Below are 26,520 nucleotides of genomic sequence, written 5' to 3'. Positions count from 1 at the left end.
ATTTAGTATATTTTTTCTTTACTACATTACTAGTAGAAACAGAATTATCTTCCACTCCATGTTTTATAGATGGTTTAAACTGACAGTGCCATTCAGTGATCACAGTTCAAAGAACAGGGCAGTAAAATACTGGTTGAATACCTTTTGAGGCTTTTCTGTGTTATAATTATAAACAATCTGACTGCAAGTAACCGTATCATCATCGTAGTCCCACTCCGGTTCAGATTTTGTCCTAAAAAGAAATACAAATCATTATAGGTTCCACACAACTAACTAAAACTATAAGAAAGCCAACCAGCCAAGACACGAATTTCACTTTTCAGATACTGACCATCTGACTATTAGAACTTGTCTGTGATGAAACATACCGATGAAGAGATATCATATTTAAAATGGTAGAGCTTGTTCTATCCTGCTTGTAAGAGAAGGGGGGGGGAAGAGATGGCCTCAGGAAAAAGCTTTCTACTGAGCCGTGGATTTGACTACCTAGAACAGAGACCCAGAAGAACTCCATTTTCTTTGAATTTTCTATGCATAAATGCAGCTCAACAGGGCTGCATACTCATAAACTTTGTATGCAACTATTTGAACACAACACTCAAATAGCTGATTTAACTGAAGAAAGTCTCCCTTTAACATGCATTCCTCAGCTATCTAAAGCATTCCATGTATATGTATCTGTAGCTATCCATAACATATAAAAATACTGAACATTTAAGACATTGTCAGTCAAAGTTGAATCAAAATATATGACAGGAAAACAGTAAACAACTGGTATAGTTATCCAGGTACTGTTTTCCACCAACTTTTTACAATTTGGCACAATTCCAGTTTTCCAAAACAGAAGGTGTTCCTGAAGTCTTGAGGCCTGGATTCTGACAGAAATCCTTAAAAGGGACGATCTGCCAAAATATGGGAGTTCAAATTTACGTAACAAAATTCTGTTCCCATAGAAGGGATTTCCACACTTCCTAACAGTGTACTAACCAACTACTTCTGCACTGAATAAACACTTCACATAATTAACTTTCTGTTAAATATGGACAATATTGTCACTCAGAAGTGATCCACAAAATCCATTTTATCAGGATATAAGTATATCAAGACAAAACCTTCCAAAACCTATGTGTATTAAAGCACTTCCTTTCAGCAGTTCACTGTTATCCAAGCTATTAAAGGACAGTTCCACGAATCTCACTTTATTAGCCTCCCTGAAAGGAATATATCTGCAAAAGGAGTAAAATTTTTAAGACCATACAGTACCATTGATTAAATCTAATCTTGAGAAACATTTAAGTCTTTACAAAAGCTGAAAGTAAACTCAAATCAGTTGTCATCTGGAACTACAGTAAAATCTGAAACTGTTATCCACCAAAAATCCCATAACTTTACCAAGAGTCTCAGACACGGCAATCTTCATTAAAGTGCAAATTGATTATAGCAATAAACAAACACTGAACAGTTAGCAGCCTTCCTGATTCAGGGGAAAAAAAAAATATCCTGAAAAGTGTAACCGACATCACGGTAGCCAAAAAGCATGTATTTTTTAGAAGAACCTCACAAGCTTGGGGGACCTACTTCATCTTTTCATTGCTTGAAGTTGGCAACATAAGATTTTTTTTTTTTACTTGCCACCTCCCTCCCCCAACACAAATTAAGGCAGCACTGACAAGAAAACCAAGACCAAGCTAGTACACTACCTGGTATTAAAATCATAAAACTGTTCTAGTCTCTTAATAAAACTGACCTCTTAAAGCTACTGCGTATATTTTTTATTTCATTGTTGTAGCTCTCACTGTTGATAATGGTTTGAAAGGCCTGGACAGGATCAATAAGCTGACCCCACACTTTAGATCCGAGCTGATCCAAAATAACCATGAAACAATGTAGCGCTGGCCAGAAGGGGTCAGTAGAATCATCTGAAACATAACAGTAATATTGGGGAGAGTTGAAATGCAAGAGTCCTGGACATTCGTACGCTAAGCTGAAGTTGAGAGTAGTTGGTTTTCATTGATTTTTCTTAAATACTAACATTAAAAGATACACAGTCTAGTAAGTTACAACTATACTTTCGAACTCAGAAAAAGAATAGAAAAAGTCAAACTTGTTTATCTGTATGGACACTGCTCCGTACACAGTCTTAAATCAACAGCAACCTGAATAACTATTACTAACATTTCCCAGCTCTATGAAATTGATTCTTCCACACAGATTTTTGCACTACTGTTCTAAAAAGTGGATACAACTCACACTGCTATGACAGTTTCTACTTCAACTCTAAGCTAGAAGCAATTGATTTTCCTTCAAGCATGTTCTTCCTCCAACACGTAAGATAATATTATATCCTCAATAAATGTACTAGGCTTATAAAGATCTAGTCATTTAAAAGGCAGCCCTGGTCTTGAGCTCACGTGTCATTCCCAGGCTATGCCATGGCACATGGTCTACAAGAACAGCCCAAGAGCTACCAGTCTAAGTTCTGAAGTCTAAATTCCCAACTGCAAAAGGGCTTCCCTCAAACAGATGGACAAAAAGAGTCAAATTTTAAGCAAGCTGCGGCAACTCAGAAGGCAGCATTTCTTCATCTTAGGACTCAAAACTCAAACTTCATGCCACACTGAAGTGTGCATTCTCGTAAAACCTGTACATTAAATGAAAACAATATGGTAGAAATCATAGATTTGTCCTCTCAACACCTCTAAGTCAGCCTTACGCAAAGCACCACCATCCCTCCTCCACTGAAGAGTGAGCTTGAATACCATGTCAGTATTGCCCAAATATTGTGCAGTAATGGCCATCTTCCAGAAGATAAGCCTTGCTTAACATCACCTTAGCATTACACTACTAAGAATTTACTCAATTAAACAAGGAAGTTTGATAAAGATGAAAAGCAAGCTCTGAACTGTCTTAATCTCAGTATCAAAATTAGTTACCAGCTGCTTCTGCCTCCATGGTGTGAAGTATAGACTGCATGAAATCATTTTGTTTGTCTGGGCCCAGTAACAAGGAGTCCATAGCTTGTTCTTCCAGCACTGTTAGCAACATACAAATCCCTACAAAAAGAAAAAAAAAAAGCAACCTGTCCATATATTTGCAAAAAACTGTTCTAATTTTCACCAAATCATGGACCATTTTCCAAATGCCATTACCAGTGTAATACTTGACCAAAGATTAGCAGCAGCATGAAACTAATTAAACACTATCTTGCTACTGCAGTTGCAACGTTCAATCTTCCCATTTGACATGCCCCCAAAATAAACAGCACCTATGAAGTAACAGAGCTCTAACTTGAAAAAGGTGCTTACAAGATGGGAAAGACTATACATACAAATTCATTTCTGATTATACTCACCTAGCCAATAGTTCTTGTAGTTAGCAGTATCATATAAATGAGATGGCAGAAGGATGAGTTTACCCTTTTCAATCATTGAAGAGCCGTAAATATCTGGATTCTCAAAGAGCCCCAACTCAATAACTTTGAACAAGCAAGTCAGCACTTCCTGTAAGTCATAATAATCATCCCTGTCAACCTTCCCTAAATTCCTTGCTGTTAGGATGGCCCATCGACGAATCTAAAGGATTGAAACAAAAGTTATTAATGAATAGAACAAATTAAAATCACAATGCTGTAAGATGAGGAATCACTGCTGCTACAAATTGGACAGAAGTATATTTTTCTAAAGTAAGGTCTCATAATTGCAAGTAAGAGTTTTTTTCCAAAATAACCTTAGAAAAAGGCTTGTATACCTACAAGACGTAACAAAATTAAAATTCAGGATAATAGTTACGCATAAAACTCTTTGGGATTCATGTGACAAGGGGGTAGTATTTGAGTTTGTGTTTGCTTTTTATTGTTTAAGCATCACTGACCAACATTTTCTATTTGGATAACTGTATACTACTACTGTAACAACAGATGTGAAGTTGTGCTGTCAGCACAGGACACTTGTCATTTCTTGCCTTGGTGAAATCGTTCTCTGACCTACTGAGAAAGCTTCAGAGTTTGAGCAAGTGTGAAGTACAATACTATTAAACCTTCTACTGTTTCTTAGGACAACCTGAAATTTTGTACTCCGTGTTGGTGTTTCACTAAGCCAGTCTTGGAAATGGCACAAGCCACAACCTGCTCACCAGCCATGCAAATGTAACCTGACTTTCCAAAGCTGCATCAAATGAGGTGGAAAAAAGATGGTACAAACACACACTCTCACAATATAAACAAGCAGCCCAGCTGAGTTACAATTCAATACTCCTTTGAGTTACACATCTGAATTCAATTTACAGATAAACATACCACACAGGGCCTTTTCTAAAGTCATGAAAAGAAAGCACTCAAGTCTCCCTTCAGTATTAACATGGTGCACGAAACCAGAAGTCACTGGTCCAACAGGCCTGCCCAACTGCAGCAGGCTGTATGTTCCTAAGTGTTCTGTGTATCACTGTTTGTCAGTACTCTTCCTTATTATTGATACCAGTTTCACTTCTAGGATGTGTATATGTAGTTTGAAGGAACAGTCTTCTTGCTGGATTATACATCATCTTCAAAACAATGCAAAAACACAGGCACACATCTGTACTGTTTTGAGACTCTCAGGTCTTTTTGTAATCCCTCAAATCCTTTTAACCTTAAATAGAAGTGTTGGTAACAACTGCAATTGCAAAGCCTCTCAACCCTATCAATCTAGACACCACCAGCATTCCAAAATTTCTTTTTGTTAGTTTCTTAAGAGACTGGATTCAAAATGAGAGCAATCTCTGCTATGTACACTAGCACAAATGATAACAAGATCAGCTGACACTTCTAAATATCAGAAAGAAGGGAGCTCTCCTGTTTACACTTTCAAATGAACTTTTGATCTCTGACTGTTCAATATTAAAATATCCCATATGGATTCAGACACAAACCAAAAAAAAAAAAAAATCTGCAGTTTTGAGTTGTTCCACCACATAATACCCAAATCAATTAAAAATCAACATTGCCTCCTTGTAATGACAAAATTCAGCGACAATTTAAGAGGAAGTGCACTGCTGAACACCTCTTCTTGCAAGTAACTACTATTCTCTCTTTTTCAATTTTTAAGGTTCTGAGTACTACTGAAACATGAAAGCATCTAGGAATGGAGAAAGAACAGGGAAGGAGAAGAGGATTAATATACTAAATTACAAACTCTGGCCCATTTGAGAAGAATTCTGTTTGGAGTAACGGACGGAAATTTACAGTTTGATTGAACATTTGTAACTTCGGCTGACTAAATGCAAAAAGTAAAGTGATTCTAGAAGAGTCTTCTCTGCTTCAGCAAGCGTAACTATATTCCTACTGAAATCTCATTTTCATATATAAAGAAAAAATACAGAAAATCAAACACTTAAAATTATGAATGCTACTGTTTTCACATTCTTGCTATTGAAAATAAGAATCTGTTCTGATGCTATTTAAAACAAAGTTTTAGTGGAACAGAAAAAGTAACTTACCACTTCATTCGGGTGCACCAAAAAGAGATAAATTCCTGGATATTTCTCAAAGACCTGAAAGGAGTTGTGACTTTGTTCCATTCTACAGAGCACTTCCACACACAGCTCACCTAAAAGGATAAAACACTGTTATAGTAAGGAATAATTTATATGATCACAAAACAACAAAACCCCGCACTATTCAGTGTCAAAATAAATGTAAAATACATATACACACACACAGTGGTTTCAGTTTAACTACTATTTGTTATTTTCACCTCCTTCAGTAGAAACAGTACCATTCTCTTCCAACTGTATACAGTAAGATACATACTGACTTTATCATGCAGCAGCAGATATGGATATTTCAGTATTTCTACGAGGGGCACTCGTAGGTTATTCTCAAAATCTGGGCCCACATAACCAGACAGTGGTGTCTCTCCATTCTCATCCACTATAAACAACTCATCATCTTCTCCATCTTCTTCTCGCATGGATTTCTCAATGTGGGCAACAAGACGGGAGGTTTCCAACTTCCACAGGACCTATTCAGCAGGGAAAACAAACTAATCAAACTGCACTTGTGAAGAAAGTGATTAAGGACTTTATTACCACATGCAGAAACCTTAACTAGACTTCCAAAACTTAAAATTTCATTTTGAAGTTTCTTTCCAAGTGTGGTGTGAAGTAATGAAGTCTTGACATGGGAATCCAGATTGTGCAAATCACAAAACTCTCGCTTCAGAGTTAAGATTACGAAGTAATTTTTATAAGAGTGGCATTCAAACCAGAAGCATTTTTAAAACTGTTAAATATCCAAAAACCATTCAATAATTATCTCAGGCCATAGGTTAGTCACAAAACTTCGTTCCACTGACCAATATAAAGAATTGCACAATACCGAAAACAACCAGGAAAGTGGGAAAAGCAATTTTAGCATCTCGCCTTCTCATGTATTTCTCAATGTATTAGTGGAAGGGAGTGAACATAAACAATGCAAACAGACTGACTTACTGAATTTTTGTAGGGGATTCAGCTCTGTCATGGTTTAACCCCAGCTGGTAAATAACTACCACGCAGCCACTCGCTCACTCCCCAGTCCCTCACGCTGAGGGATGGGGAGCAGAGTTGGAAAGGAATGTCCAACCCAAGGGCTCAGATAAGAACAGTTTAATAATTGAAACAGAATAAAAATAAAAGAAAAATAATAACAATAATGACAATAACAGTTATAATGAAAAGAGGAAGGGAAAGAAAATCCAGAGGGAAAGGAAGAAACACCTGGTACCCAATGCAACTGCTCACCACCCACCGACCATACCCTGCCAGTCCCTGAGTAATGACCTGCCCATCCTGGCCACCCCGCCAGGTACATACACCAAGCGTGAGGCCGGGTCAGCTGCCCTGGCTGTGCCCCTTCCCAATTCCTGGTGCCCCTCCAGCCTTTTCACTAACAAGGCCTAAGGAACTGAAAGGTCTCACATCAGAGCCAAAACACAGCACTGTACTAGCTCCTGAAAAAATTATTAACTCCAACCCAGCTGAAACCAGGACAAGCTCACTGAACACTACTCATCTAAACTAACTGCTCCAAACCTCAATTAGAAACCAAGGTTATTTCCTACAATTAACAGATACGGAAAGGAACTTTCAGCAGTCCAGCCACTCCACTTATTTCCAATCTAAGCTCAGATGGGATTGCCCTCCACAGAAATCTAGCTGACTAATTTAAAGAGCAACTTTTTAGACGTCTGAAATATGACCAATTAGCTACAAATAACCATTTTACATATACACACACATAAGGGAAAATAAGCTTTCCAAAATAGAAAATTGGACACTAATGAGGGAGAATTACAAAAGCCTTATAACAAAATAAAGAGGCTTTTTAACTTTTTTGGTTTTAATCGCATAATCTCACAGGCTTACAAGATCAGCTCTCCAAAATTTGAGCATCACAGAAAACTACGAATGAGAAATGAAAGCAAAACAAAACAAACCCAAGAAGAGAGAGAAGAAGAAAATACTTTAAAGAAAAAGAGCTGTTAATTTGTTTGGCAGGTGTTCTTTTTTTCAGACATCAAACCATCACAGCATGAATAAAGTTCAAGCTACCATGTCTAGTCGGCAACTTCCCCCTACTGTTTTAGTTCTTGCTAATTTAGTGATATGCAAAACAATAGGGTCATCTTGTTTTACCATCAGTTCTTTGCAACTCAATATAAAAAAAGCAGTTAAAAAACAAAGTACCCTACTCCCAAAAACCAGTAAACCACAACCCCTGCACAAACTCCCCCCTACACTGAGGCTAGACCACAGAAGCCTCTTATGAAGTTTTCTTTCAGTACTGAGTCCTCCTGCTCAGTAATGAGCAAAAGCCGAAGTCTTTTATTAATTACCTCATGCAACCTTGGCAATTTCTCCCTTGCTTTGTGGTATTCAACCACACACTCCAAGCAGTAGCAGAGATCATCATTGGATCCTTCAAAATCTTCCAGGGGCAACTGTTTAGAAGCATAGCTCTTCAGGAACTCAGTGGTGTCAGAACCACTAGGTGTACACCATCGACATGTGCTCATTCTTTGGATGGAAAAGAGAAGGAATTAACAGAAGTCCAAAGACTGAAAGTGGAAAAATACTTCCTTTCAGCCACAACACTACCTAATTTTCAAGTGTGATGAGTTTCATTAGCAGTATACAATGTTCTTGTATCACACAGGTGCACGCAATAAAACCAAGAAACACAGATTAAAGCATTAAATGAACATTACAGAAAAATGCCTGCTGAATGGCAAACATTAAGAGTAAAGCACCAAGAAGTCAAACTGCATAATTTGCACCCTAGGCCTAGGAAACAACATGTGAAAATTCACTTTACATGCTAAAAAAACCCTCTTGCACACTTAACACATACTTTCCAGAACTAAAATGCTAAAGTTCATTATATTGCTTTACTGACATCTGTGGGATCTAGATTTAATAAAGCACAAAATTTAATTAGCTTTTTTCCTTAATCTACTGCTAAAATGTATAGGTTAACAAATCCCTGTTGTCAAAAGCAAAGAATATTTATATAGAACTTTCCTGTCTTCGTTATTACTACAGTTAGAAAACATCATAAAATTCTCACTACGGATTGCTTCCTTTAAAAATAAAAGTTCTTCACTAAGCAGCCATACAGTCATCTCGGATCCTACTAGTCTGAAAAACTCAACAGAATACTAGAAAACCATGAACACTTGAACTAACTGTATAAAAGGAAAGATGGTAGCTGCTTCTGTTATTCAGCGTAACAAAAAATGCAGGAGAAATCTAGATAAAGCAAGATCATGCGTTTCCCCATATATACATGCACATGGCGGGGGGGGGGGGGAATACAGTATTTACCTTTGGAAAAGAAGTTATTTGATGTGCAGGTGTGCCAGGTCACATGGTGGGAAAGAGAAGGGTGCTGCCCTGCAGCCAAGGAAGGAGGCTGACACCCTCAGCCATACATGCCCTCGAGCACAGCACAGCAAAGCTGTTATCTTCAATAATCCATCCCCTGGTGACCAAGGCTTGACGATGATGACGGTGTTCCAAAGATCTAGAGCAAAACGGTAAAGCATCGGAAAGCGGTTCAGTTCACGTGTTATAGACTAAGAATTACTTTGGTATTTAGACTAACATAAACACACATCTACTGAGGTGGCAAGTATGGCTCACACCTGAATCCCGTCACGCAAATGCGGGCAAGAGAGTATCTATCGCACCTTTTTCTACCACAAAGTGTAAAAACTTATCTACGCAGGTTAACAAGCGCGCAGGGACACACAAACCCCGGCCGCGCACTGAACCCTTTGCTCGTAACGCTCCGCTGCCGCCGCGTCCCAACGACCGCGCACCGACGGGTACCGGCACCCGCCGCCGGGCCGCTCGAGCCAAGGCAGTTTCGTTTTCCCGGTTTAAGGCGCCGCAGCCGCTCCCCGTGACGCCAATAGCTCCTCGGCAGCTCCCCTCCCCAGCAGCCCTGCCCGGGCCCGCCACCCCAAAAGGGACCGGAGCCCAGAGCTGAACCGCTTGCTTCCCGCCAAGCAGGCCCGGGCCGGCCCAGCGGGTCCGCACCGCCCCTCAGGGGCGTGAGGGGAGCGGCGCCGAAACAAAGGGAAACCCCAGCGGCACTAGGCCCCCCGGCAAAGGCGGCAGGCGGCGGCGCGGTCCCGGGGGGGGAAGTCCCGTCCCGCTCACCTCCCCCGCTGCCGCCCGCCACGTGCCCACCGCCCGTCGCGGCCCACCCTCCCTCAGGCCACGGGCTAACCCCCGCTTCCGGCCCGCCACCGGAAGTGGCTCCGGCCCGCCACTCGCGGGCGGGGCCGCCTGCCCCCGCGGCCAAACCCCGCCCCGCCCCGCCGCGGCGGCGGCGCCGCCTTAAAGGGGCCGTGCCGGGGGTGGCACGGGGAAACTGAGGCACGCATTGGCGGGGCGAAAGGGGCTGCGCTCTAGCAACAACCCAGGTGGTGTCAGGGCCCGGGGAGCACTGCTCAGGGCACTGCCTCAAGGGTGGGATTTAGTACTGGAATAATAAAATTCTGCCCTAACCCCAAGCGCGGGGCGTTCCCCAACAGCCTGAAGCAATAACCCGGCGTGGGGGGACGCTCCCTCGCAGCCCCGATGCAAAGGAAGTGGCTCCAGGCAGTGGCTGCGCAGCCCCGTGCCCCCCCAGTGCTGCCATGGCCCAGGCCTGCAGCCCTCACCCAGGCAAAGCCCCAGCTCCTGCCGAGCCGTCAGGACTCGGGGGGTGGCACAGGCTCTGCCCTTCTGCAGCCCCTTGTCTCCAATTCCGCCGGAGTTGGGGGGCAGGCAGGTCCCCATTTGATCTTCAGCAGCTGCCACTGGGACACTCCTCAGCTGTGCATGGCTCTGGCCACGCACCTTGTCTCCATCCTTGAGGTTGCTACATGGCCCAGAATTTTTTTTCTACAACCATTCAGGCCACTAATATGCTGAGAAAATTGCTCAAAGTGGCGTATCTCCTTGAATTGCTGCAGTTTTTAGGGGACTTGCAGCACCTCTCAGGCTTGAGGGATCAGCCATGCTCTTCTTTACAACACAGCCTGCTACACAGAGCTTTGCCAATGTTACTTGTCCCATGGATCGGTGGAGCCTTATTTAAAAAAAAAAAACACCAAACAAAACCACTTTTGTGCAGCTTACTGTTTTCAGTAATATTGAAACATCCACATGAAATACCTGCCCCCCCTTCCCCCACCCCTTTGTAAGCTGGCAAAGGGAAGAGCCACCTCCTTACCCCCTAAATGCCATTATTCAGCTGGTGGGAAATGCCCATGGACTCTTGTCTCCTCCAAACAAGCGTTTGCCCGTGTGCAAACAGACTATGAACACGCCATCACCCCACAGGAGGGGTGCAGGGAGCAGGGACGCAGCCTCTCCCTTCCCCCTGCCCTGTGCGGCATGGCTCGGCTCCTTGTTTCTCCCAAAGCAGCTGGTGCAGTGATGGCTCCAGGTGTACAGTTCCTTACATTACCTTGTAGAGCCACTGCTTTTAACAAGGATCAGCAAGAGCTCTCCTTGGGAAGGTTCTGTGACAGATGCACCTGACCCCTCGCGGTACTTGGCTCCAGGCTGGCTAAGGAGCAACAGTCCCCAGGCCCGTGTGAGCCACTGAGCTGGGGAGCTCCTGGCTCACCTACAAGGAAGTGAAGGTGCCTCAGAAAAGTGTTACAAAAGGTGGTTTCAAAGCCCAAAAATGTAAGGTAACCCAAAGACAGAACAAGATACCACAGCTAGAACGAAGGCATTATCTTGTCTATACTACTGACTAGCAGCCAGCCACGTCACACTATCACTATTACTATCAGGATGCGCCCGATTTGAGCTCTCTCTGAACTGCAGCCGGACCGGACAGCCTGCTGGGTGACTCTCCCTTGAGTAGGGACACCTCTCATGGCTTGACGTTCCTTACCCGAGACTAAAAGATCCTTCCTTACCCAAGGTGGAGAGATCTCTTATTCGCAACAGACCCCCTCTGACTGATGAATGCTGAATTATACTAATGAAACATTACTAATCCATGTAGCTACTCAATATTAATTATAAACTGTGTATATATAATTCCATTAGATATAAACTGTTGTCCAAGTCTGAGACTATGATTGGATCTAGCCACACCTAGGCTCCATCAGGAATTTGGAAAGCAAGGGGATCCACTCAGAACCTTGTGACTCAACAGGGGAGTCCTCCTTACCCTTTGCGTCTCTGGTCTCTGTGTCTAAATTGATTCTAACTGAATTTTTCTTTTCTATGTTTCTTCCATGCAAAAATTATAAGGCAAACCTGGCCATCAAGCTTACCGAACCTTGGTAAACCACTATTAAACTTTGTTAAACTCCATCGAATTTACTGAACTCTATCCAATTATTATTTTACCTGGATAAAACATATTATTACTCCTCTCTTTTGAGTGAGGTGCATTCCACTCATACACAACAGTTTCCCTTTAAAGCAAAGGATAAATCTCATTGTGAAGATAAAAGTTTATTTCTGTGAGATCTACTCTACAAACTCTACAACCACACAATCATTTGTGCTCTAACCTGCAGAAAATTCACCCTCCAGGAAGAAAACATGAAAAACACAAACAGCTCAGATTCAAAAATCCAGGTTCTTCAGCTTTTATCCTTCAAACCTGTATGGCAACAGAAGCAAGTCCAAGACCTAAGCGCAAGGGACTTGGTATATGTTTTCTTCCCCTGCCCCATTTCATCTCTCTGCTGGAAAACTTACCCTGAAACCGGTGGCTTATCTCATGGGGTGTTCTGCCTGTCTCACAACCCCACTGTTTTCTATTTTCAGAGAGACTAAAGCCAGACACAGTTAAATATGGAAAGTTCTCATTTATCATTCTTTGCTGTAAGTCACAGTCCAGAGGAACCTCCAGCAAGGCCTTTATTTCAAGCCATTGAAAGTTATGCATTTTCAATGTCAATTCTTAAATTAAAGAAGAAAATTCTTACTTATCAAAATGGCCATCAAAAAGTAGTATGCCCGAGAACAAGTCTTCTCACATTACTTTCTAATATGGCATATACAAAATAGAAACAGGCCATACAAATACTTTACACGCACAGTAGAATTTTTTTGGTTTTTTACATTCCTCAGTCAGTTTACAAATAATCACTCTAGGCAGATAGCTAAAAATATCATACAAAGACAGGCGTAAAACCTCCATCTTATCCCTCAGTTTTCTTAAATATAAAAATTCTCCTTAGCACAATAAAAATATATGTGTGTGTGTGTATATATACACATACACACACAGTTTATTTTCTCTCTGTATTCCAAATATTAACAAAAACATTTTAAATGCATTGTTCTGGCTAGCATGAAATGACATTACAATTTATGAACAGTAACGGACAAAAAAGCCCTCTTCTCTTGAAGGCTGATAAAAGTGTAAGTCTACATCAAAACTAAAAAGCAGTTGCCTTTAAGAACAAAATACTTGTTAAAAAAACAAAAGTTGTGCTGTTTCCATCAACACAGATGTCTTAAGATTTGTTTATTACAGAGATTCAAAAGCAAATTGAAATTATTTTCCCAATTCCATGGATTTTTAAAATTATTTAAATTTCACTCAAGTTCTGAAAACCAAGTTCATGCACAAAGGGTAAACAGCAGCTTTCAACTCCACAGAAAACAAAGCAGTGGGAAAAACGTTATTTTTAAGACATACAGAAAGCAACTTGGATGCTTAAATAAAGACTTCTAAAACCAGAGCGACATTAAAGTAATAAAAGGTGGCACAAAACCTGTATTTACCTCAGTCGTCATTATGAAACAAGAAAATCATACACGCGTTAGCTTTACTTTTTCTATTATTAGACAGCCTGTGTACCTGCAGTTGTTGATCCATGCCCACCTTCGAACAGATCCATTTTGCAGTTAAATACGCAGAGCGGGAATTGCTTTTAAGGCAGTCGATTACTCACACTCTTCACTGGAGTCAAAAATGTCACTAAGACGGAAAAACTTCTCCAGTTTCCTGGGTGCTGAATTCTCAGAAATATCATGTTTCCCATTCTTTTTTGCTAACTTTTCTTCAAGTTCTGGAAGCTTCTCTTTATAAAGATAATCAATAATTTCTTTGGGGGAAAAAAAAAAAGATAAAAAAGCAGTCTTAATTAGATCTGTAAGGGAACTGGATGCCTAAGGGCAACAGGATCTCACAGACAGTAATTATTTTGTCAGTGTTAAATGCAAAAAATGTCACTATTTCTGTAGTAATCACAGTAACTGCAGGGTAGATCATATACTTACATGCAGAGAAACTAAAAAAAAGCATAGCCATAAAACTTTTAAAGCCCAGGTATTAAAGAAGAGGTTCATAAGCACTGCACGAAGATGACATTGAAAGTATACTGCTATTTAAAAAAAAAAAAAAGCATTTAATAAAATAAGTAAATGACCTGTGATTTTAGCCAATTTACTTAGGAGAAAGTAACTAAGAAAGAATTGAACTAGAATACATATCCTCTCAGATTCAAGCAAAAACCTTAAGATACATATACAAACAGCTGGAATACTGACCAGAAAAAGTCTTTTTTTGCCAGAGGGGGACACTGGAGACTTTTAGCTTGTAAAATTTTGCTTGAACATAGGATCTAGGGACATCTCTGAAAAGAGAAGAGTTCAAAGAATTAGTGGTGCAAGGAACTATTACAAAGTTTAGTTGTTACCGAGTTATCCATTCATGAGAATGATGCCAGTCAAACAATATCTTAGCTTCAGGTAGAAAGAACTGAATTCAAATCCTAATTAAAGCAGTTTTTCAAGACAGCAATTCCCCTTGAAGGTAAGAACCTAAACCATACCATCATACATATTGTATGTTTAGCAAAAAGAAATAGGAAATGAAACAAAGTATGTGGAAAAAGAAGCACTTTAGAAGAAGTATAGCATTCACAGTGTTGGTAATTTCATATTCAACACTTGCTTTGTTTGGAAGACGACTATTACATTGTATTACACGTTCCTGTAATTATCCCTTTTTCCTGTATGTTGATTAAAACCCTGGGAAGTCTGTGACGAAAGACTTTAGCACAGACTACATAACACAGTTGTAGTACGCAGCATGCACTGGAAATACAGCATGGGTTGCCTGAAGTGGTTAAAAGCAAGTTTCAGAGCTTACTGGTTTATGGCTCAGTACCTTGCATACTATGTAAGGATATATAACTGCACGTTACCAGACTAAATAACAATTTTCTATAGCTGCAGAGGTCTAGGAACTTTGATTCCTTTGTGGAATTTTTAACGCTGTCTGCTTCAACTATCCTTTGTATTCATAAAAAGAGGAAAAAAAGGTTTACCCAATAGCACTGCCAAGTTCTTCCCAGTTTACTTCATTAGAATCCTCCACTTTCATTTCATGCAACCTGCAAATGTAATACAGAAGCAGTTTGTAGGCAGAATTTAGAAGTAATTCAATAACGCTCACAGCTTTTCCATTCAGAAATCACAGGACATTTTGTCCAAAGAGTGGTTGCAAAACCTTTCTGAAACCATAGGCATGCCGTTCTCACCCTGCGAGCTTCTATAAACACAACTCAGAACAGTAAGACACAAAAACATTTTATACCTTTTAATGAGATTGATCCTGGCCTGTAATCCTTTGGTCCCCCTATACAACTGCTGCCCTTTGGTCATCTTGTTCATTAAAATTGTAGACCTTTGAAAACATGTAAAAAAAGATTTCTATCATTTCAAGAAATTCCAAGCATCAAAAGGAAGTGTCTCCAAGATGCTACTGCTGCCACAAAGAAACAGAAATCAGGCTTCATTATCACAGCAAGAAGAAAACCCAGCTAGCCAAGTGTTATTTGTCTCAGACACATCCACAACACCTCTTCCATAGCCTACAACCCATCACCTACCTTGCCAAACACTCAACATAGTACAAACAGTTTTGCAGAATGTATACTCCCAGAATACATTTTACTACCTCAGCTGAGTATAAAACCTTACCATTTCTGTTTACATTGTCTCCAATATCGAGTTCCCACCTTAGCTTCAATCTCAGTCCATGGTAATTTTTGGTGCAGTTTCTCACGGGCAATCGAGAGCTCTCTGTTTGACTTTTTCAATGAGGAAACTGAATCTGCATCTTCCATTTCTGCTCTTTTCCTAATCACTTCCTTCACTGCATGCATTAACTTTTGGATCTCTTCCTTTGACCAAGGACCATAATTAATATCTGAAATTGAACAATAAGGTTAAGGCATAATTTACTATAAATTATTAGGTGGAAAAAAGGCAAAAGAGCCAACATTTCATTTTGCACTATTCTTATTTAAAGGACCAGCTTCTTAAACACACTTCCTAAAAACTCTTCTGCATACCAGATTTGAAAGATTTCAGTCTAATCACTAGAAAATAGCACTGATTCCTAGTTTCTGTCTTTTAAAACCTGGCTGTCAAATTCCTCCCATACTCCCTCTTAAAGCATCTGTTCAGATGTCTGTTCAACTTAAAAAGTTGCATTTGTTCCACTTCTTTTCCCTTTTCTATCAAAGACTGTTCTTATCCCTTCAGTATGAAAATGCAATCAGTGGTTTGGAAAAAAAGAACCACCGCAAATGAATTAAAAAAAAAAAATCCACTCTAGGTTTTTTTCCTAAAGTTTAGGGCATATACAACACAATTAAATTAACTTCTCAAACTGCAATACACAGAACAAATTGTTTTCCTTAAAATTACATACCCGACTTGATTTCAGAGTATTTCATAGCAACTGAGAGGTTAGAACGGGACATCATCTCAGAAATCTTCTTCCAATCATTGCCATGCATAGCATGATACTTCTTTAATTTTTCTTTTTCCTCCTCAGTATACCTAGTTGAGGAAATGGGCACAGCTTCAACTGTAAATTCACACCATTCCAGTATCTTAAAAGAGCTGTCATCTTTATGTACATTTCAATATCATTCATCACTACCAGTTCAAGTCATGCTTCAGAACAGTGTAATTGATAAGGGTTAGTCAGAAAAATGAACTGTCAATTAAGTCAGTAACTGGCACAAATGGGAAAGAGAATCTTCATTTATACCCATTTTTAATGTACAAATAAATATCAGAGACTGATATTAGCACCCATAACTCTTTCAAATTACTCGCTTACCTCCCTTTATAATTATTTGGGTCAAACATCTTCCTTGCTCGATAATATATTAGCCTCCATGGTCGTGGTATGCCCTCAGCTAGAAGGGAAATGATTTATTTTTAAGAAACATTTCTCATACTGGTGAGGCCACTTAAAAAAAAAAAAAGCCAAAACAAAACCAAACACCAACAATATAAATTTTCATGATCATGCTGTCAATGATAGATTCTCTCTGTTGAAGAGAATGTACCCTACAACACTTCAGTAACTGCATGGGAAATAGCCTGTACAGAATCTCTTGAGGAGTTTCAAAGGTGTAACTGTTATGACTGTGTAAGATTGTGAATGATGACAGCCAGTAAATAATTGTGTATGCATCTGCATAGCTGCAGGTAAATACTGAAAAAAGAACTTTTGAACTCTCAAGCACAAACCTGCTACTCACTAGCTATAAATTGTATGGACCTGCTGTACATTTGATCCAGATGTAATTAAAATTTAACTAACATACTGAATACTCCCATTAATAGAGCGACGTGAGACAGCCACCAGCCAGGAGGCTGGTAAGATATTGTACTTCTGCATATAGACTGTCTTGACTGGGAAAAGCAGGGATTGGGGGTTTGTGTACAGTGTTCTTCACACAAGTGAAGTTCTTGGATGAAGGGAAGATCCTTGAAATGGGGGAAGATCCACAGAGACCAATACCTGGGAACACGTAACAATCATGGTCAGCAATGCCCAGGATAGGTAACTGCAAGCAACTTGTATAACACCGACATGACTTTCTGCCCAATTTTTCCAGACCAGGAGCAATCTCCCCAATTGGAAGGGAAGTCAACATCAGGCAAATGTGATGATGCAGGGGGAATGATTGTGTACATGAAATAATCAAGGAGGAACAGATCTGCAGCCTTGTTGATCCTTAAATAAATGCTAGTATCCAAATCCAACACAGGTTGTCATCTACTGTCTTGCTATGCTAATGATACAGAACAAACACAGAACGGAAAGCCTCTGAGAAAGTGCACCGAGTAGATTCATCAGCGATGTAACAAAATGAGCATGTTTGCCATATGAAATACAAATGTTTTCCAGCCAAGAGCAGCCCAACAAAATGAGTGGAGGAAGAGAAGATATGATCCTCCTGCAAATAGAATCTTGACTGCAAGAAGTTTGTTTTCCTCAAGTCTTGAAAAACTAACTACATTGGCTAATGACCTAAATTCTTTCAGTTTCTTTCATTACTCAGTCCTAAACCTGCCACCTAATTACATGCGCTAAGAGCAGCTGACAATTTCAGACAGGACATAATCACATCTCCCATTAATAACTCATTATGCTTACTTATAGCCTAGCAAATAATACACCTTAAGCCATAAAGCCCAAATGCAAGTTTGAAATTCTGTAAGTGCTGCTGGTCATAAGGGTATTTTAATCTCTAGCTCTTCATACCCAAGAAAAAAAAAGTAAGAACAGTATACTGTACAGATTATCAACTACATAATCTCAGCAGCATACCCCTCTTTTGCCAAATTTAGCAACATTAGTGCTTTTCAATAAAAAATTAGTTTAAAAAATACATCACGATATCACCAGGCTGTGGAATGTAACATTCAGACATCCAAGAAGGAACTTAAATACTTACAAATTTTTTCACAAAACAGATGTTCTGCTTTTAGACGACTAATAGTTTCTTTATCTTCTGGATATCTTGAGGTAAACAGGAGTTTTTCAGCACTGTCTATTCCAGTAATCGCCAAGAACTGTTCAACATTTTTCCGGACTTGATCATTTTCCTTCTGTGAAAATCTGCCAAACTTGACAGCAATACCTAAAATGTACAGATTTTTTTTTTATTTTTTTTGGGGGGGGGGGCAGGGGGGATGGGGGGAGTGGAAATTGAATAACAAACTTCAAGTACCATCTCTTGTACATTACATTTCAGGTTCTAGCAAACACATAATGAAAGAGGAACAAATTCAGAAGTTAAAAAAAGAAAACTGAAAGAGACAAACCAAGAGCTGAGATGCTGTGAAGCACAGAAACAGAAAGTACCTCCATCGGAATGAAGGGAACCAGACTCCATGGATGTGACAGACACAATACAAAACCTAATTATTTACCCTCTATTAGCACAGCTGCATAGCCCTTCCTCACTGCAACAGTATTTTAGAGAGCTCACCTTGTTTTTTAAACTCTTTAAACCTCACTAGGTCTCTTCCAGCCTTTCTGATTGAACTGTCTGATATATTCCTCACATGAGGAATAAACTCTTCCAGTTCTCGTTTTGCAGTATCCAAATCCACAATTGAATATGTGCTAGATTCCAGGTCCTCTTCATCACCCAGACACTCTTCATCATCCAGATTACCCTCCACAGGGGCTAACCTTTCAGTTAAGGAACTATTCTTGCCCTTCTTTCTATTTGATGCCAAGGGTTCTGGTGTCCTGATACTTAAAAAAAATTTTTAAGAAGCATAAAATAAAATACATCCAAAACAAAGATTGTTAGTTTCTCTACCATTAAAAGAATCAACATGTTCATTAATTAAAGAACAAAGAATACTTCACACATCCACCCCCTTGTATTTCCAATCCTTTAACATCAATGTAATTTATTCTAAAACTTCTATACTTAAAATATTGAAAGAGCTTGCTGAAGTTTTGAAATTCCACACCTTTCCCGCAAAACTCTCACACATGGACATACCAAAGAAACAGTGTCTCTTGCTACCACTGGCAACACAGAATTTTCCCATCTGTCTCTTACTAGTGCTCTTTTTGTGGGTTCTAGACACTGTAAAAGCATCAAGAGCCACCTGCATTAGCATTTATCTGCACAGAACATTGAAGTCTTTAGCTGACTTTACTAGTTGCTTGGTAAAAATGCATATGTTTACTATAAATACCAAATTAAAAAAATAAAATCCCTTTCTCCACCACCCTTTTATTTTTACTAATATGAGTTGCTTGCACAAAAATTATCTCTGGACCTATAGTTTTTAAATAGGAGAAAATATTCTATGCTGAAGGCGATGGTATTGTACTCCTACAAATTTTCACTGTATCTTCACAAGATAACTAAACTCTTAAAATAGGTCTCTATAACAGCTCAACATACTGTAAAGCTTTTTGAAGTTGTTTTTAAAAATGCATACAAAACAGACTGAAGAAAAATCTGGGACCCAAATAATCTGATAGAAACATGGGGGTGGGGGGATGGGGGGTGTTGGTGGGCATGCAAAACGCACAAACAAAAGTTAAACTTACAGTACGTCAGATTCTGAACAGCTTTTTTCTGTGACAGAAGTGATACTTTTTTTTCGTTTTCTAGCATGGGCTGGAGTTTTTTGAGGCGACTGATCCGCTGCTTTGGTCGGCTTCGAAAACTCAGCAGCTACATTTGCAGAATCTTCACTCATGGCAGGAGAAGCATCACAGTCACCACCTTCATGCTGTTGTTGGGGTGTTGCCACATCACCCTCTTCCACTGGTAATGGCAACACTGTGTCTTTCCTTTGCCTCTTTTGCTCTGGAGGTGACAACAGTGACTCATCAACAGCAACATCTACGTCTTCCTCCATATTTTGGGTACTACTGCGTCTTTCCTTCTTCTTCTTTTTTGGTCTTTCATTGTCATTTTTATCATGTGTTTCTGAGGTAGGCAGCTCATGGACCTCATCCTCTTCAGGCAATTTTTCTTTTCTTTTCTTCTTAACAAATTGTTTATTTAGAACACCATCAGCACTGACCTCCTGACAACTTTCAGTGGTGTGCTGATCTACTGTGACACAGGCTACACTGCTTTGCTCATCTATACTATCATTATGCTTCCGCTTCTTTTGCTTCTTTTTCTTTTGGAAAGCATCCACTGCCATTTCGTTACTAACTTCATGTTCCAGTTCTACACAAGAATTATCTAACAAAGACTCTTGCTTCTCCTCCGTGGTCTTTTTTTTCTTCTTCTTTTTACAGCCTTCACCGTTCTGTGCTGCCATTTCGTTACTAATTTCATCTTCCAGTTCTACACAAGAATTATCTAACAAAGACTCTTGCTTCTCCTCCGTGGTCTTTTTTTTCTTCTTCTTTTTACGGCCTTCACCGTTCTGTGCTGCCATTTCGTTACTAATTTCATCTTCCAGTTCTACACAAGAATTATCTAACAAAGACTCTTGCTTCTCCTCCGTGGTCTTTTTTTTCTTCTTCTTTTTACGGCCTTCATCGTTCTGTGCTGCCATTTCGTTACTAATTTCATCTTCCAGTTCTACACAAGAATTATCTAACAAAGACTCTTGCTTCTCCTCCGTGGTCTTTTTTTTCTTCTTCTTTTTACGGCCTTCATCGTTCTGTGCTGCCATTTCGTTACTAATTTCATCTTCCAGTTCTACACAAGAATTATCTAACAAAGACTCTTGCTTCTCCTCCGTGGTCTTTTTTTTCTTCTTCTTTTTACGGCCTTCATCGATCTGTGCTGCCATTTCGTTACTAATTTCATCTTCCAGTTCTACACAAGAATTATCTAACAAAGACTCTTGCTTCTCCTCCGTGGTCTTTTTTTTCTTCTTCTTTTTACGGCCTTCATCGTTCTGTGCTGCCATTTCGTTACTAATTTCATGTTCCAGTTCTACACAAGAATTATCTAACAAAGACTCTTGCTTCTCCTCCATGGTCTTTTTTTTCTTCTTCTTTTTACGGCCTTCATCGTTCTGTGCTGCCATTTCGTTACTAATTTCATCTTCCAGTTCTACACAAGAATTATCTAACAAAGACTCTTGCTTCTCCTCCGTGGTCTTTTTTTTCTTCTTCTTTTTACGGCCTTCATCGTTCTGTGCTGCCATTTCATTACTAATTTCATCTTCCAGTTCTACACAAGAATTATCTAACAAAGACTCTTGCTTCTCCTCCGTGGTCTTTTTTTTCTTCTTCTTTTTACGGCCTTCACCGTTCTGTGCTGCCATTTCGTTACTAATTTCATCTTCCAGTTCTACACAAGAATTATCTAACAAAGACTCTTGCTTCTCCTCCGTGGTCTTTTTTTTCTTCTTCTTTTTACGGCCTTCATCGTTCTGTGCTGCCATTTCGTTAATAATTTCATCTTCCAGTTCTACACAAGAATTATCTAACAAAGACTCTTCTTTCTTCTCCTTGGTCTTTTTTTTCTTCTTCTTTTTACGGCCTTCATCGTTCTGTGCTGCTTCATCTTCAAACAGCACTAGAGAAGCATGACTAAACTCTGCATTTTGTGTATCTTCTTTTCCATCACTTTCACATGCCTCATTGTATTCTTTGTGTTTTCTCTTCTTCTTTTTCTTCTTCCTGAGAAAATCCTGAACTTGAAAATCGTTCACACTTTCTTTTCCTGTCATACTTTTCCTTACCTTAAATAAAAGATGAGTTTTACTCAAGTGCTATAATTTATGTACCATTACACAGTAAAAATAAAAACACCAACTCCCACTCCCCAAAAACAGCTCCCCACCTAAAACATTAAAATACTGCAGAACTACTCAGTATGATCTTAGGAACATACGATGTGGATACTTACTTCGCAATCCAACTAATTCTGCAAAGTGACTACAAAAAAGCAATGCCGCCTTCATCAAACAATGTGCATCACAGTTGTATTCAGCCTTAAAATTGCTTTCCTGTAAGAACAAAGGGTACAGTTTATTAGCTTTAAGTTGTTTTAAATAACCAAAGAATGACAGACTGCTATATTCAACTCTGCTTTCATCACTGAGATAGCAACAGACTAAAAACGATAAAGAAATATCAGACTAACCAGCACTAAAACAAAATTCTCTAATTAGAAGCTTCTAATGAGCTTTGCCCATGTTCAAACAGGCCCAAGCCTAGCCAAGACCTACCAGCTCCAATGGACTCTATAACCAAAGCAAACCTGTTGTTGAAAACTCCAGTTAAACAGAGCACACAGGAAGCATTTTTGAGCACGTTTTCTACAGCCAGCACATAAACAACACTTCACAAAGCAACATCCTGTCATCCCTGAAACACAAGATGTTGAATTTCACATCCCCAACGCAGTTTCCAGCGCTGACAGGTACCAGACGTTACCTCCATTGGGAAGCAGCTGCCCTGAAACCTCGGGGGGGGGGGAACACACACCAACCCCACCACCACCACAGAGCTCTGGGGGGACACAGACACCAACCCACACACCACCATGCAGCTCTAGGGGACACACACATCATCATACAGCTTTGGGGAGACACGGACACCAACCCACATACCATCATGCACCTCTGGGGACACAGACACCATCGTGCAATTCTGGGGACACAGACACCAACCCACCCAGCGCCACCCAGCTATGGGGGATCACCCCCCCAAGCCACCCAGCGCCACGCAGCTCTGGGGACACACACACCCTCCAAGCCACCCAGCGCCACCCAGCCCGCCCCTGCGCCGAACTGCGAACAAAGCCAGGCCGCATGCCGCTGCCCCGGGCCAGGGCCCCCTTGCGGACACACGTCCCCCGCGCCGCCCGGCCCGCCATCACCCTTCGCCCCACTCCGGGACTACCGAAGGCGAGGGAGGCCCCTGGAGCAACCACAGGCCTCTCGGTAGGAACGGCGTAGGCCGAGGCGGCAAACCGCAGACCCCGCAGGGACGACGACGCCTTCCCCGCCAGCCTGTCCCACTCCCCAGCCGGGGCAACGCGGCCTCCCACCCCGCGGCGACCACGCTCCCGCCCGCGGCGGCCTCCCGCCTCACCTCCACACCGCCCGGCGTCCTCCCGCAGCGCGGTGCCCCTGCAGGGCGGTACGCCTGCAGGACGGTCCCCCCACAAGACGGTCCCTCCGCGCTCGGCCCCGGATTCTCCGTTCCGACCGCCCCGCGGAAGCGGCCCCAGCCGGACCCATCAAAGCGACGGACCAACGGCGTGGGACGGCGGTTGCTAGGAGACGTGGCACCGCCACCCCGGCGCTCACGGGTGGGAGCTGCAGCTCCGTGGCCCCGGCTCCCCTCAGCGCGGCGACATGGCGGGCGGCAGAGCGGCATCCCCGCGGCGGCCGCTGACCCTGGCCGAGGTGGAGCCGGGCAGCGAGAACGAGCGGCTGGGGGTGGCCCGAGACAGCATGTTGTGCAACCCGCGCATCCTCAAGGTGAGCCCCCGCGGTCCCCGGTCCCTCCCTGCGGCCCAGCGGGCACGGCCACCCAGCCATCCCAGCGCCGGTACCGGCCAACAGGACCCCGGGGCGGGGGGGGAGTCGCGGTCCCCGCGGGCAGCCCCAGGCCACCACAGCACACAGCGGGAAAACCCTGTTAAAGCACCCGGAGGGTGACAACGGTTGAAGACAGGGGTTTTCCCCTGTTAATGTATATGACAAGGAGGGAAAAATGTGTTTCCTTGTGCTCCTTCTCAAGCAGGTTCGCGGTGCAGCCCCGTTAAATGCCCGGTAGCCCCGGCTGGTGGCCGCAGCACCGTGGGGGGGGTTTGCCCTCCCAGGCTCCAGTGCTTTGTCAAGCAACAGCCCCCTGGTTTGGGCCGCGATCGGGGACAGGGACTGAGGTGTCACCGGGCGTGCCGCCCCCTGCCCCCGCACCCCCACCCTGCAGTGAGGGGCGCCTGGGGACACACAAACTCTAACCGCCTGAATCTGGGGGATTGACCAGCTGTGGGGGTTGCGGTCCCGTCACAAGCTCCTGACACTTCTCAGTTCCCATCGCATTCCCATTCCATGGGCAGGCTGAGCTCTGGGTGGGCCTGGGAAAGCTCCAGGCATCGCACTGCGGTTGCCCCCTCCTGATCAAAAGAGAACCACCGTCATTTCGGTTGGAAAAGACCTTTAAACCATCGAGGCCAGCCGTTAACCCAGCACTGCCGAGCCCACTGCGACCCATGTCCTCCAGCACCACATCTCCCTCTTTTTTAAGCACTTCCCAGGACAGTGATCCCACCGCTCCCTGGGCAGCCTGTTCCAACGCCTGACACCCCTTTCAGCGAAGAAATTTTTCCTGCCATCCCATCTAAACCTCCCCTGGCACAGCTCGAGGCCGTTTTCTCTTTCCCTGGAGCCCCCCAGGAGCAGCAGCTGAAGTACAGCTCTCGTCCCCTGGATGGCACTCGCAGAATAGCTTCGTCCTCATCCCCATCCCAAGCCCAGTGCGGGGCAGGGACACGCCGCCGGGGTGGCACCGGGACCCGCCGGCTCTCGGGGTCAGAAAAACCAGAAAAAGGAGGGGCGACAAAGGAAAATAATTAGGCTGTAGCTTCAATTGTGCATTCTCGTGCAAGGTGCCCTGACTCGCCGCAGCGATAGCAGTTGACTTCACTGGTCTTGCTGCAGTTGGTGGCTACATGGCCAGTTTCACCACACCTATAGCATTTCACTTTGGTGCAGTCTTTCTGAATGTGTCCAAACTCTCCGCAAGAATAGCACTTCTGCTCATCTGCATGGTCACAGTCACGGCAGGCAGCGGTGACATCCCAGCCTCTGCTGCAGTTCCCTTGGGATCACACCCCGGCAGCGGCACGCTGGGAAGCCAGCCGTAAAATTTTGAATATCATAGGAAATCCCAGTCTTGCAACATTGAACATCTTCTCTTTCTTTCTCATGAAACTCTAAAAATGTAATTGGAAGTTATATTAGGAAGGTGAAGGAAAGAAAAAAGTATGTTTTGTATCATAACTGAAAAGCAGCTTCACTCTTTCCAATCCAAAACTACCTACTTTTTTTTCTCTGGCTTCTGTAAATTTGATAGGAACTGGCGGTATCTTTGCTTGGAAGTGGAACTGGGGTGAGATTTCCTCACCTCCCAGAAAGATCTGCTGCGGACAGATGTGGGAGGTAGGGCAAACCTCCTCGGGATGGAGGCAGCCCCGCATCTCCCTCATCCCTCCAAACTGTTTCTGCCTTTCTTAGAAAAGTGTGCTAGTAAATACATTTTTAGGTGATGCATGAATATGAATCGGAAGAATCTGAAATTATATGGCATTTAAGGTATGCTAAGACATAATTGCAGGGGTTGGGTTGATCCTACTTATTTTCACAATGCATTTCCATTCCTTAAATGGAAATAGGCATAAAGCACCCATCAACGCCATAAATCTTGGGTCTAGGAATAAACCACTGGGATAATCCTACAAAGGGCAGCTCCTCGCCTGTAGTGTATACATTGCAGGTAGATTATATGCAGTCATTAAGATTATGTTGATTTATGTGGGAGTTTTGCCTGTTTGGACAGGAGCATTTGGCCGAGCGCTGTCTGTCCCTGGAGCTCAGTTGATGTCTTCTCCCCTCGGGTCCAGCAGTTTGCTCAGCCCCAGCTTCAGGGCTCGAGTTTTTTTCTCAGCCTGTTGTAGAGCATCCTGGCAGTGGGAATTCTGAGCAGTTATAAATCGTGGGATGTTTTAATAAGACCCCATCTGGATTTCTGCTATCTGGCCAGATGAAACTAGAGTTTGAGCAAGTTTTGAGAAAAAGTAACATTAAATTTTAGCATTCTGGGCAAATTCTGTTCTCTCAGGGCTTCCTTGCAGGAGGCTGTCCTTCACAGTGAGCCAGCCTGTAGGGATGTAAAGAGATCTGCATTCACCTGATACAGTCTTTCAGAATGAAGTAACTGGGCTATTAACAGGGATGCTTTTACTCTTGGAACCAGCAGCAATTTCCCCTGATGGTAAGTTATGTTGTAAAGCTTCTGCAGCAAACTGCTAACCCCCTTCCAACTGCTTTCCCACATTCCATCGTGCCCCACTGAATGCTGAATTTACCAGGGTGTCCTTTGCTGCCAGTGATGGGATGGCAGTTTACTGGATAACCAGTCCTGATTGCTGGTACACACACCGGTAGTGGCATACTCACAGCATCAGCCCTCTCTACTTCGTGCTTCCAACTACAGTCTGGGATCTCTTCCCCACTTGGGAGACCAGACATTCTGGA

General features: G+C 42.3%; 3 protein-coding genes across 7 annotated transcripts in view; 1 reads left to right on the top strand and 2 right to left on the bottom strand.

Moving 5' to 3' along the window:
* The window catches only part of SETX (senataxin), a 32,570-nt gene extending 22,810 nt beyond the window's left edge, over nt 1–9,760 (bottom strand). For 3 of the 5 annotated variants that reach the window (XM_037401321.1, XM_037401325.1, XM_037401324.1), the window contains exons 1-9: nt 9,679–9,760; nt 8,839–9,037; nt 7,851–8,031; nt 5,786–5,996; nt 5,473–5,582; nt 3,353–3,572; nt 2,934–3,053; nt 1,748–1,919; nt 142–232 (exon numbers count right to left, since the gene is read on the bottom strand). In XM_037401321.1, the coding sequence (XP_037257218.1) occupies nt 142–232; nt 1,748–1,919; nt 2,934–3,053; nt 3,353–3,572; nt 5,473–5,582; nt 5,786–5,996; nt 7,851–8,030 (1,104 nt within the window). In that variant the 5' untranslated portion in view covers nt 8,031; nt 8,839–9,037; nt 9,679–9,760. Of the gene's footprint in view, nt 1–141; nt 233–1,747; nt 1,920–2,933; nt 3,054–3,352; nt 3,573–5,472; nt 5,583–5,785; nt 5,997–7,850; nt 8,032–8,838; nt 9,189–9,678 lie in introns of those variants that run through there. The other 2 variants (XM_037401323.1, XM_037401322.1) reach the window with 2 other exon arrangements.
* A 2,584-nt stretch (nt 9,761–12,344) lies between these two features.
* TTF1 (transcription termination factor 1) lies at nt 12,345–23,456 on the bottom strand. The gene is made up of 12 exons (XM_037400166.1): nt 23,348–23,456; nt 22,158–22,257; nt 19,883–21,990; nt 18,795–19,066; nt 18,258–18,443; nt 16,628–16,706; nt 16,211–16,341; nt 15,475–15,703; nt 15,089–15,178; nt 14,820–14,885; nt 14,038–14,123; nt 12,345–13,592 (listed from the first exon to the last, which is right to left on the bottom strand). Exons 3-12 carry the CDS (start codon nt 21,976–21,978, stop codon nt 13,432–13,434), a joined length of 3,396 nt encoding a protein of 1,131 aa, XP_037256063.1. The 5' UTR covers nt 21,979–21,990; nt 22,158–22,257; nt 23,348–23,456; the 3' UTR covers nt 12,345–13,431.
* A 92-nt stretch (nt 23,457–23,548) lies between these two features.
* CFAP77 (cilia and flagella associated protein 77) overlaps nt 23,549–26,520 on the top strand; it is a 61,701-nt gene continuing 58,729 nt past the window's right edge. The window contains exon 1 of the mRNA XM_037400167.1: nt 23,549–23,739. Within this exon, the coding sequence (XP_037256064.1) occupies nt 23,614–23,739 (126 nt within the window). The 5' untranslated portion in view covers nt 23,549–23,613. The remainder of the gene's footprint in view (nt 23,740–26,520) is intronic.

This window comes from Falco rusticolus, chromosome 9, assembly GCF_015220075.1.
Source record: "Falco rusticolus isolate bFalRus1 chromosome 9, bFalRus1.pri, whole genome shotgun sequence".
Lineage (NCBI taxonomy): Eukaryota > Metazoa > Chordata > Aves > Falconiformes > Falconidae > Falco > Falco rusticolus.
This window is presented reverse-complemented; position numbering and strand designations above follow the sequence as displayed.

Coding starts and splice junctions, on each gene's coding strand:
- TTF1 (XM_037400166.1), bottom strand. CDS start 21,978: ATGACAGGAAAAGAAAGTGTGAACGATTTTCAAGTTCAGGATTTTCTC. Junction 14,886..15,088: donor AGGATCAATCTCATTAAAAG/GTATAAAATGTT, acceptor TTACATTTGCAG/GTTGCATGAAATGAAAGTGG. Junction 13,593..14,037: donor GCAAAAAAAGACTTTTTCTG/GTCAGTATTCCA, acceptor TTTCCCCCAAAG/AAATTATTGATTATCTTTAT.